Source organism: Homalodisca vitripennis, unplaced genomic scaffold (assembly GCF_021130785.1).
Source record: "Homalodisca vitripennis isolate AUS2020 unplaced genomic scaffold, UT_GWSS_2.1 ScUCBcl_3435;HRSCAF=8975, whole genome shotgun sequence".
NCBI classification, from domain to species: domain Eukaryota; kingdom Metazoa; phylum Arthropoda; class Insecta; order Hemiptera; family Cicadellidae; genus Homalodisca; species Homalodisca vitripennis.
Window position 1 is genome coordinate 42,707 of NW_025779546.1, and position 14,303 is coordinate 57,009.

At 31.6% G+C, this 14,303-nt stretch overlaps 1 protein-coding gene across 1 annotated transcript in view; it reads left to right on the forward strand.

Annotated features, from left to right (window-relative positions):
* Nucleotides 1-14,067, forward strand: part of LOC124372526 (DNA polymerase beta-like) — a 34,940-nt gene extending 20,873 nt beyond the window's left edge. The window contains 7 exon segments of the mRNA XM_046830924.1: nucleotides 1,966-2,067; nucleotides 2,069-2,146; nucleotides 4,376-4,435; nucleotides 4,437-4,486; nucleotides 5,176-5,356; nucleotides 6,472-6,655; nucleotides 13,748-14,067. Coding sequence (XP_046686880.1) covers nucleotides 1,966-2,067; nucleotides 2,069-2,146; nucleotides 4,376-4,435; nucleotides 4,437-4,486; nucleotides 5,176-5,356; nucleotides 6,472-6,655; nucleotides 13,748-13,842 — 750 coding nt within the window. The 3' untranslated portion in view covers nucleotides 13,843-14,067.
* The last annotated feature ends 236 nt before the right edge of the window (nucleotides 14,068-14,303 follow it).

Sequence of the window (14,303 nt, forward strand, 5' to 3'; positions counted from 1 at the left end):
GATTGTTCAAAAGTGTATGACTAACTAGTTTTTTTGTAATAAAATGCTTTTTCTGAACACAGTAACTGTTCAAAAGTGTATGACTAACTATTTTTTTTTGTAATAAAATGCTTTTTCTGAACACAGTAACTTCTGAAATGGTGGACTGATTTGGATGAAATTTAGCACTCATAATTGTCTAAAGAATACATTTTAAAATTTTGTTAACCTACTACTCTGAAGTTTTTAAAATGGGAAGTTTTAGAAAAGTTTCATATGTATATCTCGGAACAAAACTGAAAACAGTTCTTGAATGTTTCAACCATTTACATTAACTTTAGTTTTTATAATGTATCCTTAAAGTTTCATGATAGTGGCTCTATAAAGTTTTAAGAGGTGTAAAAGAGCATATACAATTTATAAGTGAACACAATAACTACAAGTATCATAATTTTCTACCTAACTTAATATGATGGTACAGACATTCATCAATGACAAGTTTGTCAACAGCATGATTTGATATGTTTGATGATAAGAGGTTTTTCGTATTCATACAGCATTTGTAATTCTGCCTGTTGTGGTTTTTTGTCTTTTAAATTTATCCCTAGAGCTGGCAACTAAATTACTCTCTAGTAACTGACCTATGTTTAGCATATTGTATTGTTTTAGATTTAAATTTATAAAACATCCAAAACATATATTTATCATATTGTGTTGTATATTATTCTTTTCTGTGGTTTATTTAGAAAAAGTTATATTGTTGATTATTAAATTAATTGTTAATTAATTATTTTGTAACATAGGTTATCCAAAACTATTGTATTAATAAAGAAAACGTAAAATATTTTCACAGACCAGTGTGTTTTCTCAAAAGTTCATAATGAATACTCTGCTATGATAGTTATTGCTTTGTTTTAAATACTAAATAACAGGAAGTAAAAAATAATATGGCTGACAGTTATGGCTTAAGTTATAATTCTATATCAGTAATAATAATAACCAACTAGAATGAGATCGGACTTTGAAATAAAAAATAAACAAATCCGTGCCAGATTATAAAATGTTGTGCGACCATGGCTATTGCTCACCAATGCTACTATGAAACCAAAACAAAACATCAAATTTCTACATTGATTATAAGAAAATTATTTATATTATTGATCATAAGATTTTATCTATTGATTTAATGGGCTTTAAATGTTTGTTAAACAATATTTGCTAACATTATTTTATACTATATAAAAGATCATAAAGCCCATGATGCATTAACATAGTTTTTTGTGTTTATCACGTCAGTAGCATAATAAACTTATTGAATATCAATAAGTTTAGGACAGGATGTGGATGGTAAGAAAATACCTTTTACCTGAATATCAATGTTTGCTAGTATAGTGGAACCTTGTTAAGCTGAACCCCTTTATCTCGGCTCTCTGGGTAACCCGTACTGATTTCAGAAACAAATTATTTTTAACATGTACGTATTGATATGTGACTTTGTACAAATGTTAAATAACAATTGCTGTGTGGTTTTATAAACGAGAAAAATACATATTTATTGTGATATAAAAGATACGAGAACACTCATTTATGAGTCAAAAAAGGGTATTTTTCTAGTCCTCGTCTTCAAATAACCTGGATTTTCATTACCTCAAATTTGTCTTGGTTTAAGAAATATTTTGGTTAATATCCATGTCTTTAAGCCTCAAAACACATATTAAGAGTATTATTGAGAAAAAAGTTATCCTTTATAAATCTCAAAATATCACCTGCAAAGTTATGCGTACAAATTAAGTAAGGATATAATTCTATAAATTCTATTTTCCTTAAAGAACTGTGTTTGGTTAGCTCAATCTGTCAGCCATATTTAAGAAACGAGCTTGAGTGATTACAGCATTAGTGTGTGATACATATCAACTTCTGACATCCTTGTTTCAGAAGGAATATTTTGGAAGGCAAACAAGTATCTCATTAGGGTTTTTCTTTTAGATTCGAGAGAACGGGACAAATGACAGTATTAATCTATTAACAAGGGTGTCTGGTATCGGACCTGTGAAAGCCAAAGAGCTGGTGGATGCTGGCATTACTACTTTTAGCAGACCTCAAGAAGAATTCAGATAAACTGACTCATCATCAGCTAATAGGACTAAAGTAAGTTTACATATCTGATATTTTTGTTTCATGTTGTGGTCACATTTCAAATGTTAAAAAAACACTAATCACTCTTTGAAAAGAAAGTTAATTGGATTAAATTTGAATTTATTGCTAATTAAAATTTAAACCATGATAGAGACAATATGGATGGTTGGGTTCTTATGGGATTCAGAATTTGACTAATGTAGATACTCTATATATGTTTTAAATTTTAATTTTTGAACTTTAAAGTAATGAAAGGAAGCTATTACCATAAATTTTTATTATGTTTTCTCAATATATATTTGACATTATATTAATAGTTTTCCTTATTTTTCTAATGGTTTATGAAAATGTTTAATTTTAGATTTTCCTCTCAAAATGTAACTGAATCTATGAATGCCCGAACTATGCCTACAGTTACACTATTGGTGCAGAAAGTGAATAATAAAGTGAGAATGAGCAGACATTTCACAATTTCTTCGTTTTAAGAAGTTTTTCTATGACATTTTTTCAAGAAAAGTATTATGCTGTATGACAATGCACGTCAACATGCGGCAAAATGAACTCAATATCTCATGACAGCATTTTGCTTGGGAAAATTTGTTAATCCTCTCCAAACAACCCCATTTAGCACCCAGTGACTACCACTTGTTTTTTCATTAGAAGAGGCATCGAAAAGGTCAGTGCCTCAACGACAACAGTTGGATTAAAATGATCACTTTATAGGCCACTGTCAAGTCAGGGGAAATCTTCTATGACAGCAGTATACAAAATGGTGTTTTAGATATGTATGTGTCTTAATATTGATGGCAGTTATGTAGAAGATAAAAGTGTGGGCTTTCATAAAAAATAGAATTGTTACAAAAAGTTTACTTGAATTTTGTATGTAGGGTGTTTCTGTAACTCTCTGGAAAAAGATATCCCACATTATTGCTCAGGTCAAGACAAACATATTTCACCACATGAACATGGTGCTTAGTTTTCCCATCTGTCTGTATGAGTTTTTTACACAAAAAATAGTTTTTAAGATATTAATTAATTAATATCTTAAAAACTAATAATTTCAATTATACCAAATTTGGTTTAAAATCTTTATGATAACAAGGCCAGTTACTGAAAGAAATATCCTGAAATTATCATTAGTATTTTAAAAATGGCAGCCATAAGAACTCTGAATATCTTAAAAATAAGCAGTTTTCTACATGAATAACAGTTTTTAGAGGATATTACCACAAATTAATTAAAATTATTTAAATTGAATAATAAACAATGGACTTAAAGCCAATTTTACTGTGACAAGACATGGCCCACATTGAGGTTATCAGCGAATAGCCAAAAATACAAAAATTGAATAAACCGTGGGCTTAATCAATTTTTTATTTTGGTCCTAAAACTTTACAATTTACAATTTACTTCCAAATGTAATCAAAATTCAAACAAGTGTAAATAGTTTCAAAAATTATTTAAAGGCTTACTTGATTGGGCTTACAGTCTCTACGAGGCTCTCATAATACCCATGTCATTATTAGACCATTTGATTTTGTAGTAGTAGGAAATAAGTTACAATTTTTACAAGAATTTATTGTGTTTAACCTTTAGATTGTATGCTCTATTATAAACAGTTCCTTTTCTATAATTACTTTTGATACTGATGTTTTGACTTACACATAAAACCTTTGTGTTCTATTGTGTTAATGTATTATTCTTTTTCTTATTCTTAAAATATTGACATTTGACTTTGGTTTATCGCTATGCTTCAAATTGTGTGCAAGAAGTAATCTGATAAATCTTGCTTGATTTGTGTTTTTATTATTCATGGCTTTCATTTACTAGCAAATTTCTAAATTACTAGATTTAAAAGTAATTTCCCTTCCTTTATTATCTATGTCAGAGAGACTATGCTAAGCCTCTCGGCTATAATCACATGTTAAGCAATTTATTGGCATGGCATAATTACAAGTGTATGGCAATGGCATTATTATCCATTAGTGCCTTCAAGAAGTGGTTGGTGTTTTTGGTGAACAGAAATAATGTTGGTGTAAGGGTTATTTGATGACGATATCAGCAGTTTTGTCACTTCACTGTTGAAGTAAATTTCAATTAATGGCTGGTTTTTTCTAACACTATTGGTTTTGTAATCACCCTACAATGTTGACCAATATTTGGCAGACATGTTGGGCTTGAATATGAATTGAATACATTCTTGTTACTGGAAACAATGAGTGAATTTTCACGTTTGTTGTGAACAGGTATTTTTGAAGACTTTGAGAAGAGAATTCCTCGGGAGGAGATTTCTCAAATTGAGACCGTAATCAGGGATTCCTGTTCTTGAAATGGATCCAAAACATCTATTAACAGTTTGTGGCAGTTACAGGTACAAATCTATTCAGTTACTATTTTGTGAATTTAACAAACTGCAAATATATGTACCATTATGAATAAACACTCAAAGGTTTATAAAAGTTTTAAAAAACTTTTGTACTAACATGTTAAAAATATATTTAATTTTTTTACCAGAAAAAATGTGTATTATATTCTTTATTTTATTGCCAAAAACAAAAAAAACTTATGAAAATCTGTCAAGTGGTTATTGAACAATTTTTTTTATGTTTTTTTTATGAACAACTTGCAAAAAATATACAAAAATCAGGTCTTCAATTTAAGGGGTCAATATTGCAAAAATAGCTACGGGCACTCCAAAGGGTTAAACATTTCTGTAAGGTTGTGTTGTGAAGTTTGATTTTATGTTAAGTTTAAGATAGTAAATCTTGTTAAAGCAAATTTTTAACTTGAAGTAATATAGCATAATTCTAAACAGAACATGATGCTATATTTTTTCATGCTAGAATCTTATTGAATAATAATATTTTTTATGTTTGATTTTGTTATTTTATAAAAGATTTAAATACTGGCAGTTGCTGCTAAATTTCCTGCACCATTCCCTTCAACTCAATAAGAACTTTAACAGTAGAACCTTGAACGTTAGAAATCTTATTTATTTCCTTGTTGAAAACCACTTGGGGCAGTGTTAAATACAAGTAAATGATTGGTAGAGTTATGCAGGCGTGGACTGCCCAGCAGTGGAGACGTAGATATGCTTATCACTCATCCAGACTTCACGTCCAGTGACAAGGGCAAAGCTGGCAAGGCTAAGGCTGCCAAGCTGCTCTCTGCCATCGTCAGCCTGCTGGAGGACAAAAAACTGATCACAGAAACCATATCTCATGGTGATGTCAAGTTCATGGTTAGTACTTGTTAGTAGCTATGTAACACAATAATTGAATCAACACAGATGGCTTTATGTTTTTGTATTATTTACACTGTCTTGTAGTCTACAAAATTTCCTGCATCATAACTGTTGTAACTTGTCAGAGCGTTAATTGTCTGCATTGCCAGCTCTGGGGCAGATGCTGTTGTCGAACAGTTATGTGCGTTTGGTTTTACCAGTGACCTGTTTTCTGGCTGTTCTGTTGGCACACTTCCACTGTAGCAGGAAGTGGAAGGTGGCCATGGAATATACCTGCTAATTCAATATTTTGCTCATATGCATTTTGTTTTAATTATCATCATTGTCATTATCGTTATGTTTTAGCTATAAAAATCAACCACATTTTGGTTTTGAAGAAAAATTCCTCAGAGTGGCTTTATATATTCAAAGTATCCCCAAATATATAATTCGTCTACTTCTTGCCTTTTTAAAATGATGTCTTTAGAGCTGACTGTCTTGGTGGCCATCTTGATTTTTTTTTCTGACAATTGGAAAATGCTAATACACCATTAGCACCTTACGGCCCAGGCATCACACCCTGTCGGGACTCCGTTCCTCTATACTTCAAGAGGGTGTCTACTTAAGCCAACAGACGGCTCCTAATAAGATCGGACAGGTAATACCGAGGTTGTATTACCTTTCTTGTAATTTGGTGGTCCCCAGAATCTACAAATGCAGAGACAGTATTTCAAGTCTGTCTGTTAGTGACCATTTTCCAAACAATGGTGTCCAGTGAGAGTTGGTTTATGGCAATCTCAAGTCTCCTTCTTTTGTTTTCTCACCGTCTGCAAAAGAAGAACATGTGGTTAGCAATTTCAGGTGAGAAACTGGATCAGGTAGAAACTTACCTCACGTGTTTCTGCTCCACCCATTCTTTCAGATCTCTTGACAGCCTGGCCATCCAAAGTCCTCCTCCAAGCAGCCATTGTTCATCTTGATTTTTTAGCTCTATAAGTATGGCGTTACAAATCAGTTAAAGTTTGTGCCTTAAATATTCTGTAAGTTTCATTTTATTCATTTTCACATTAGGCTTTGCTCAATTTACTAGTAGTATTGGTGAGTAGTAACTGCAACGTTTGTATACGGAACAGGGCGCATGTCGAGTAGGGGAGGTGACGCGACGGCTGGACCTGCGGATAGTTCCGTACGACCAGTACCATTGTGCTACCCTCTATTTCACCGGCAGCGACATGTTCAACAAGGAGATGAGAGCGCATGCACTCCAGCAGGGGTTCACACTCAACGAGTACTCACTCAGACCAGTCGGATCCACGGGTAATTAGAGATTAGAGTAATTAGGTAATTAGAGAGGCTGCTGATTTTCACTCAAAGTGTTGTATCTGGGTTTATGGGTACTCCCGTGCTCGACTGTATGCGAAAGTCACATAAATATTACACTTTTAACACTGTTGCCCAACAGATCTTGCTTGGCAGTTAGAATGAACAGATCAGAACACAATATCAGCACTGGGCATATATTGGCTAATTTTCAAAAAAAATATTAAAAATTTTAATTTCTTGAGTAATATTTGTATCAATTCTACAAAACTTATGTTTTTTTCCATTTTTGTATATTTACTTTCTAGCTTAACCTTCACTGCCAACTTATCACAATGGCATGTTTTTTTTAAAAGGTCTTAGTATTTTTAGGAATGTTCTCTTGTTTTATTTTTTATTAGTTTATAGTCTCTTGTTGCTAATTTAACCCTAACTCTTAAATACACATATTTTTACTTATGTGTCTTTATGTTTTGCATTTTTAATTTTAAAGCTTGAGCAATATTTGAATGCTTTAAATATTGCAAACAAGGGTTTTTTTATTTTAAGTTAATTTTTAATATATCTTTACATTGAAAGTTTGAAATATAATATTCTTTGAGTCTTTTCTATTAATATTTTTTTTACAAATTATGTATAATTTTTTATTCTGTTTGCAATCAGTTTAAATCAGGTTTAATGAGGTTGCATCTAAAATAAACTTAGAAAGAAATAAAAAGAGAGTAAATCATAAGGATATTTTAACTCTATGCGCTCGAAAGGCCAGCAGTACTGGCCACCCCAAGGTTTGCAGACACCTCGTGTTAGTTTTGCCATAGTTTGTCCTCGCATCTCGTATGGCCAGTACTGCTGGCCGCGATTCTTTTATTGACAGCTCGGCGGCCATATTTGTTGTTTGCCTCACCAGATCGGAATTATTTTTCAGTTTCCTCCGCGTTATTTGCATAGTAATTTAAAATGTTTAAAGAAGAATTGAAAAAATAATTTAAAATTTATTTTTAATGAATATTTTCTATTACAAAGATAAACTTACATTTGGAAAATTTAACTCTTAAGGGTCAAATTCACAAAATGGGACAATACATGTTACATCATCTTTACAAATTAAACCCTAGGACTAAAAAAAAATAATTATGTACAATAAGTGTGACAGTATTTAAATTTAAATAAAGAAATATATATTTATTAAAATTTTTCCTTATTTGATTACAGTAAACCGTTTTAGTTTGGCATATTCCCGTCCGGTCACGCGTTACCATCAAGTGTACGTAATTTGAGGGTTGAACATTTCATATATTTTTGTGACATAAAAAAGAATTAAAGGTAGTAAAAGTTAGTTTATACTAAGCGCTTGTGAGAACAAGTATAACACACGCATGACAGTAAAATAACAAACTGTTTTAATGCATAGAACGTCTGTTCCTTCACTTCCTTCTCAGTCAGCGTCATTTTTAAAAATAGCAATATAACCGACACGGGCGGTTCGATCCACGACTTTCGTCTGCAGTCAGTAAGAAGTTGAGCGTACGTGTTGTTTACGTTGTGATTTGTGTTTAGTTTGTTACAATCTTCTTTGGATTTCTACATAATTCCAGGTAAAAACTTGCCGTATGTTAATTACCTTTCACTTCGGTCACTTATATAAAGCAATAACTTATAAACATATAATAAAACTAATTCGATTGCTCAATACTAGAGACTGCATTAAAACATAACCTCAAACTCAAATCGGTTTGGTTTTTTGCTGTCTGCGCAGTGGCGCTATCTGAACTACAAATATTCACTTCGGTCACGCTCTCTTCTCTCACGTGACCGGGCTGTGAATGAGAGTGACCGATGTGAACGTGGTTGTGACCGTAAGTGAATGGAGTGACCGAAGTGAACTTATATTAATAGATATATCTATTATTCTATGTATACATTACTAGATACATTACAGGCCTTTTACGTTTAATGAAAATTATTATTTTGGCCTACAATTATGCCGATACAAATATTTAACGTTACAATGACCTACAAAAAGAATTACTTCTTGTTAATATGATTTAAATACTAAACTGCAATAATTAATTACAAGACCGCAATTTGTTATTGTTAAAGATATGTACAATACAAAGTGTTTTTATACATTTTAAATTATAATAAAATTATCAATTTTAAATTTGTTTGTAAAAATTCTTTCCTAACCTCACTTAGGGTTTCAAGGTAAAATCCAAATGAAACTGCTATAATCATTGTTAGGCCACATATTTTTTTAAGATTTTAATAGCTACAAATGATTTATTTAAAATAATAGCACTTAATATTTGAATATATTTATCCCAATATGCTTTTGTGGCGCCAACTCGAGTAATATGCATGTTTTCAGGCTGAACTCAATGAAGAAATGGCACGTGCAAAGAAAACATCAGATAGTGAAACGTTGAAGAGACAGAGAGATTTAGCAAAAGAAAGACAACGTAAGCATAGGGCGAAAATGACTGAAGAAGAGTTGGAGTTAAAGAGAAGTAAAGATAGAAAACGATATGCTAAACTAAAAAGTGGAAAATAAAATAAAAAAGTTAAAGACATGACACCTCGTGAACATCGCCGAATAAAAAAACAATGGCGTGATCGGAAAAAAATATCAAATTTAAACAAAAAGAGGAAATTACTAGCAGCAGTACCTGAAATGTCCCTTCCTAACTCGGAACAAAAAAAAAGGGGACGTAAGATAGTAAGAAAAGATAGGAGCAAAGCGCATAGAAAAATAAAAATACAGGAGGAAGAAATTAAAAAACTAAAAAGCAAACTTCAGAAGTATAAAATGAGACTGAGGAGGGCAAAATCCAAACAGAAAGATATGCCTCAATTAGGTTCCCCCCCTCGCCAAAACAAACAACGTGAACATGTTAATTGGTAAAGACAGGGTTTCACTAAAAAGTAAAGAAACAGTTTGTTTTTAGGATATGCTCTTTAAGAAAAACAATTAAAAAGTCAGGTATCTAGAATAAATAACAAATCCAAAGAGCACCAGTTAGTTACTAAGATGATAGGGAATAAAATTTTAAAAAGGTATAGAGTTCAGAGCCATTTTAAAGATCTAGTATCGTATAAAATGAACAGAAGAATCGGAGGTGAGTTCAAGTACGAACGTAAGCAGAAAAAATGTATTTATGACCAACAAGCAAGAAATGTCATACAATTTTATGAAGACGATACGGTTAGCCGTATTTGTCCTGGCAAACGAGATTTTATTATAAAAAACAAAGAAAAAAAACAACGCAGAGTCTTGTTGGATTACAAGAAGAACTTGCATAAAAGATTTGTCATTGAAGCAAACATAAATATTTCATTATCAACATTTTCTAGGCTATGCCCATTCTGGATAACTTCCCCAAAAGCAGCCGACAGAGAAACTTGTGCTTGTATCAAACACCAAAATATAGACCTGAAAATAAATGCTTTAAGAAAATTAAAAGTTATATCCCAAAATAATGCCAATGATGTAATTGACACCATTGCCTGTGATCCAAGAAATGAGTTCTGTATGATGAACCTTTGTGAGAAATGTGAGAATGCGCACATATCTTACCAATATGACAATGACTTTAAAGTGAAGTTTTATCAATGGCAAACTGTTAAAGAAGAGAAAGTCATTAAGGGGAAAAGAAAGAAAATAGTAAAAATTGTAAAGAAGAAAAATATACAGAATGTTTCAAAACTACGTAATGAGCTCAATAATGAACTAATAGCTTTCAAGAAGCATGTGTATTATTACATACAGCAATCTTCAAAATTAAAGCAACTTAAAGCTAATTTTGACAGAAGGAGAAACTATTAGTGAGGATAGATTTTTCTGAAAATTATATTGCTAAGCACACAGAGGAAATCCAATCGGCACATTTTGGTGCCTCAAAACGACAGATAACTTTAAATACTGGACTGTATTATGTTAAGAATAATTCTGGGAAGTTGGTAGGAAAAAGCTTCTGTACAGTATCTGATCATTTAGACCACCAGGCCCATGCTACTTGGGGCACACATGGACCCTATCCTAAAACATATCGGAGACAAATACCCAGCCACTAAGGTTATTCATTTTTATTCTGACGGTCCTTCAAGCCAATATAAGAATAGGTACAACATTTTTCTCATGAAAACCAAAGTACCAACATATTTTAAGAATTTAAAATTTATGACTTGGAACTATACAGAGGCTGGCCATGGCAAAGGCCCAATGGATGGTGTGGGAGGAGTATTGAAACGCATGGCAGACGAAGTTGTTAGACATGGAACCGATATTACCTGCGCTTCAGATTTTGTGAACACTTTAAAGAAGAGGACAAAAATTTACTTGATTGAAATAGACAGTTCAACCGTTGATGAAATGAAAAAAGAAGTAAAAGCAACAGTGATCCCACCCATAAAAAATATCACGCTGGCTAGGCAGATAACATGGGGTTTCGAATTAGCATAATGTATTCAAGAAGTTTATCTTGCTTTTCTTGTAAGCCAGATACGTACTGCGACCACTATACTATTGGTAAAGTTTTTGAAAATACAAAAAAAAGAAAGATTCCCTGCAAAGCTCATAGCGGAAACAATTATAGTAAAAAAACTGTGTACCACATGATTTATTCGACATCGTCTTCTGAAGGAGATGAAGATGATCCAGCTATTGCAAAAGAAGAACAAAAAAATAAAGCCACCAAATTAAGAATAAAATATGAGGCTGAACCGGATAAAACAAAGAAAGAAATATCCATAGAAAATAACACTTCATTTGTCTCATATTCCAGTCCAAAGAATAAGCTACTTGTGAAAGACAAGGTAACTAATCGTATATTTAGCCTTAGGTATAAATACTAAGTAAGCAATCTCTCTCTTCCTTACATTAAAATATTTGCCTTCATCTTCAGCTTTTCTACATTAGAAAACAAATGTAATTTTTGATCATGATATATTTTGTCAAACTATAGATATTTTTACAATATTATTGATTAAGACCATGTAATGCTGATATTTTACAAATGTATTTAATAATTCTGAGGCTATTAATTTCATTTTATTATTAGGCTATCCATGAGGCTCACCATTCTTCCAAGAAAATCGGTAAAAATGACCGACTTTCTACAAAGGACATCGATAACCTGCTAGCTACTGAAGAAAGTCAAGACATGTAATTTTTGTACATTTGTTCTCAAATATTAAATTTAAGATGTTTGATTTGTCTTTATTTCAAAGTAACGTTTTCATTAAAATAATTTGTACTATTGAAGTTCTTTTTTTTTTCAAACGCATCTTCCTTTGTGTCCTAACTTAAAACGCATTATCCAAATAAAATCTGGTCACAATGGTTTTTTAATATTACATTAAATAAATCTTAAATTGATTTGAAGGAAGAAATCACTTCTGTCACGTAGGTTCACTTCTGTCACGTACAGTTCATTTCTGTCACGCTCGATTCACTTCGGGTCACTTGCAGAAATGTATTAAAATCGTTTAATTCCTATGAAAAAATAATTCAATTTAACATTGTTTTCCTTGTTTAAATTACTACTCTAATAGCACATGATAGGTAGTTAAGTGATGGCATTGATTTTAGCTTTTTATAAGTAACTTTAGCTAACTAAACATCGTAAACGCATATTTTTCTTAGTTGTTTTTAGGAAAAAATGAAACATTAATCTAATATAACAGTGTTGAATCCCATACATATACAGATAATACCCGTAGTTATTTAATAAAAGTTAGTATTTTATGTTTCTTGGTTTTATTTTGGATAGTAATGATAAAAAAAGGGAGCGTGACCGGAGTGAATATTTTACATGCTCTATCACACGAAAAAAATGTTATAAAATAAAACTAACCTGAAATTGAGCTCTGCTGTGATGAAGGTAAGTAAGTACATTGTTTAAGGTTTATAAACAACAAAGTTGAAAGTATTATCATTAATTTTTTTATTTAACAAAGTTTTGTTAAAATTATCCCATTTTGTGATTTTGACCCTTAAACGTAATATTTTTAACAAAGATATGTAAATAAAATGTTATAAATTATGCCTTTTACATTTATGTTACACTCAAACATAAACTATTTTACATTTTTCTTAGTCTATAAATTTTTTTACGGAATTAAACTTTTAAAAATACATACCTACGTGTAGTCAAGAATAGTTAGCACACATCTTCTAGTAAAATTTTCTAGATTTTCTTTATTTTCCATCTCTTCTATCATTTTAGTGTATAGGCCCACTACACGCCATTTGTCCTCATTTGCACAGTCAATGTTTAGAGAAGAATTATAGGCTAATTTAAAATTTACTTTTATATAAACGTTCTAATACTAAGATAAGCATGAATTTAGGAAATATAAAATCTTACATTAATATTTGTTTAACAAATGTAAGCAAAAATAAATGTCATTACAGTTCTATGTTTTATTACTATATACACAGTCACAACTATTTTACAATTTTCTTAGTCTTTAAAGTTTTTTTACGGAATGAAATTTTTCAAAACATCCACCGATGTGTAGTCCGGGTTGGCTAGCACAAGTCTTGCAGTAAAATTTACTACGTTTTCTTTCTTTGCCAGCCCTTCTGTCACTGCATACTGCGCAGTCTTTCTTACATAACCTTACCTTACTGCCTGCACTGAGCTTTGGCGCTAAAACGATTGAAATGAAGGCTTGGTTGTTTAATTCAAAAAGCTGCTTGATAGGTTTCAGCACTCACCATTCATTATAAAAACAAATAGAATATTAAAAAAATAACTGCTATGTTTAGTGGCCAGTGGTGACTGGCCTTACGAGCTATGGACGTATTATATATTGGCCAGTACAGCTGGACATACGAGCTGAGATATAACATTACAGCAAAAATTAATCCGCGCTCCCGACAAAATGGCGGCGGCCAGTAGAGCTGGCCAGTAGAGCTCCAAGGACAAATAACAAATACTACCTTCGAGTGCAAAGGGTTGATGCTAATGTTCTAGATGTTTTCTTATTTGTTCATTTAAAAATATTCTTGTGTACTTAGTACATTTATCTGATACTATTCACCCTCATGCTACAACAATGAGATAAATGACAATAGGATCTGTGTAGGTGTACCAGGAGAAGCGCTGCCTGTTACTAGTGAGCAGGACATATTTGAGTACATAGACTACCCCTACAAGAGCCCAGAAGAGCGTAGTGTGTAGTGTTACCAAACAATATCTTACGTACAGGTATGTTTCAACTGGAGAACCAAAGATTTTATTGTTTCACTTCCAATTGAAATGTCTCTATTTTAATACCCATCACAGACTTATAACTTTACATCACATTTTATAGTCGTAAAAGTGTCTATATGTTAGTGATTTTAAAATTATTATATGCATGTGAATTATATGTAAATTTACAAATAAAATCAAATTTTATTTATATAGTGTGTGATTTTTATCCTAATTTCTATAGCTTAAGTATATTTATTTAATTAACTTTGTTTCTAGAACTATGTATGAGATTTTTTTCAACATATTTCTAATAAAATGAAATGGGAAGAGCAAGAAATTTATTTGTAATTGTGAAAAACAGTCAACACCTTCATGTGTTTTGACAAATTAACTTATCATCGTTTTTGAACAATTATTAGGACCAATTGTGGTTCTTCCTATGACTA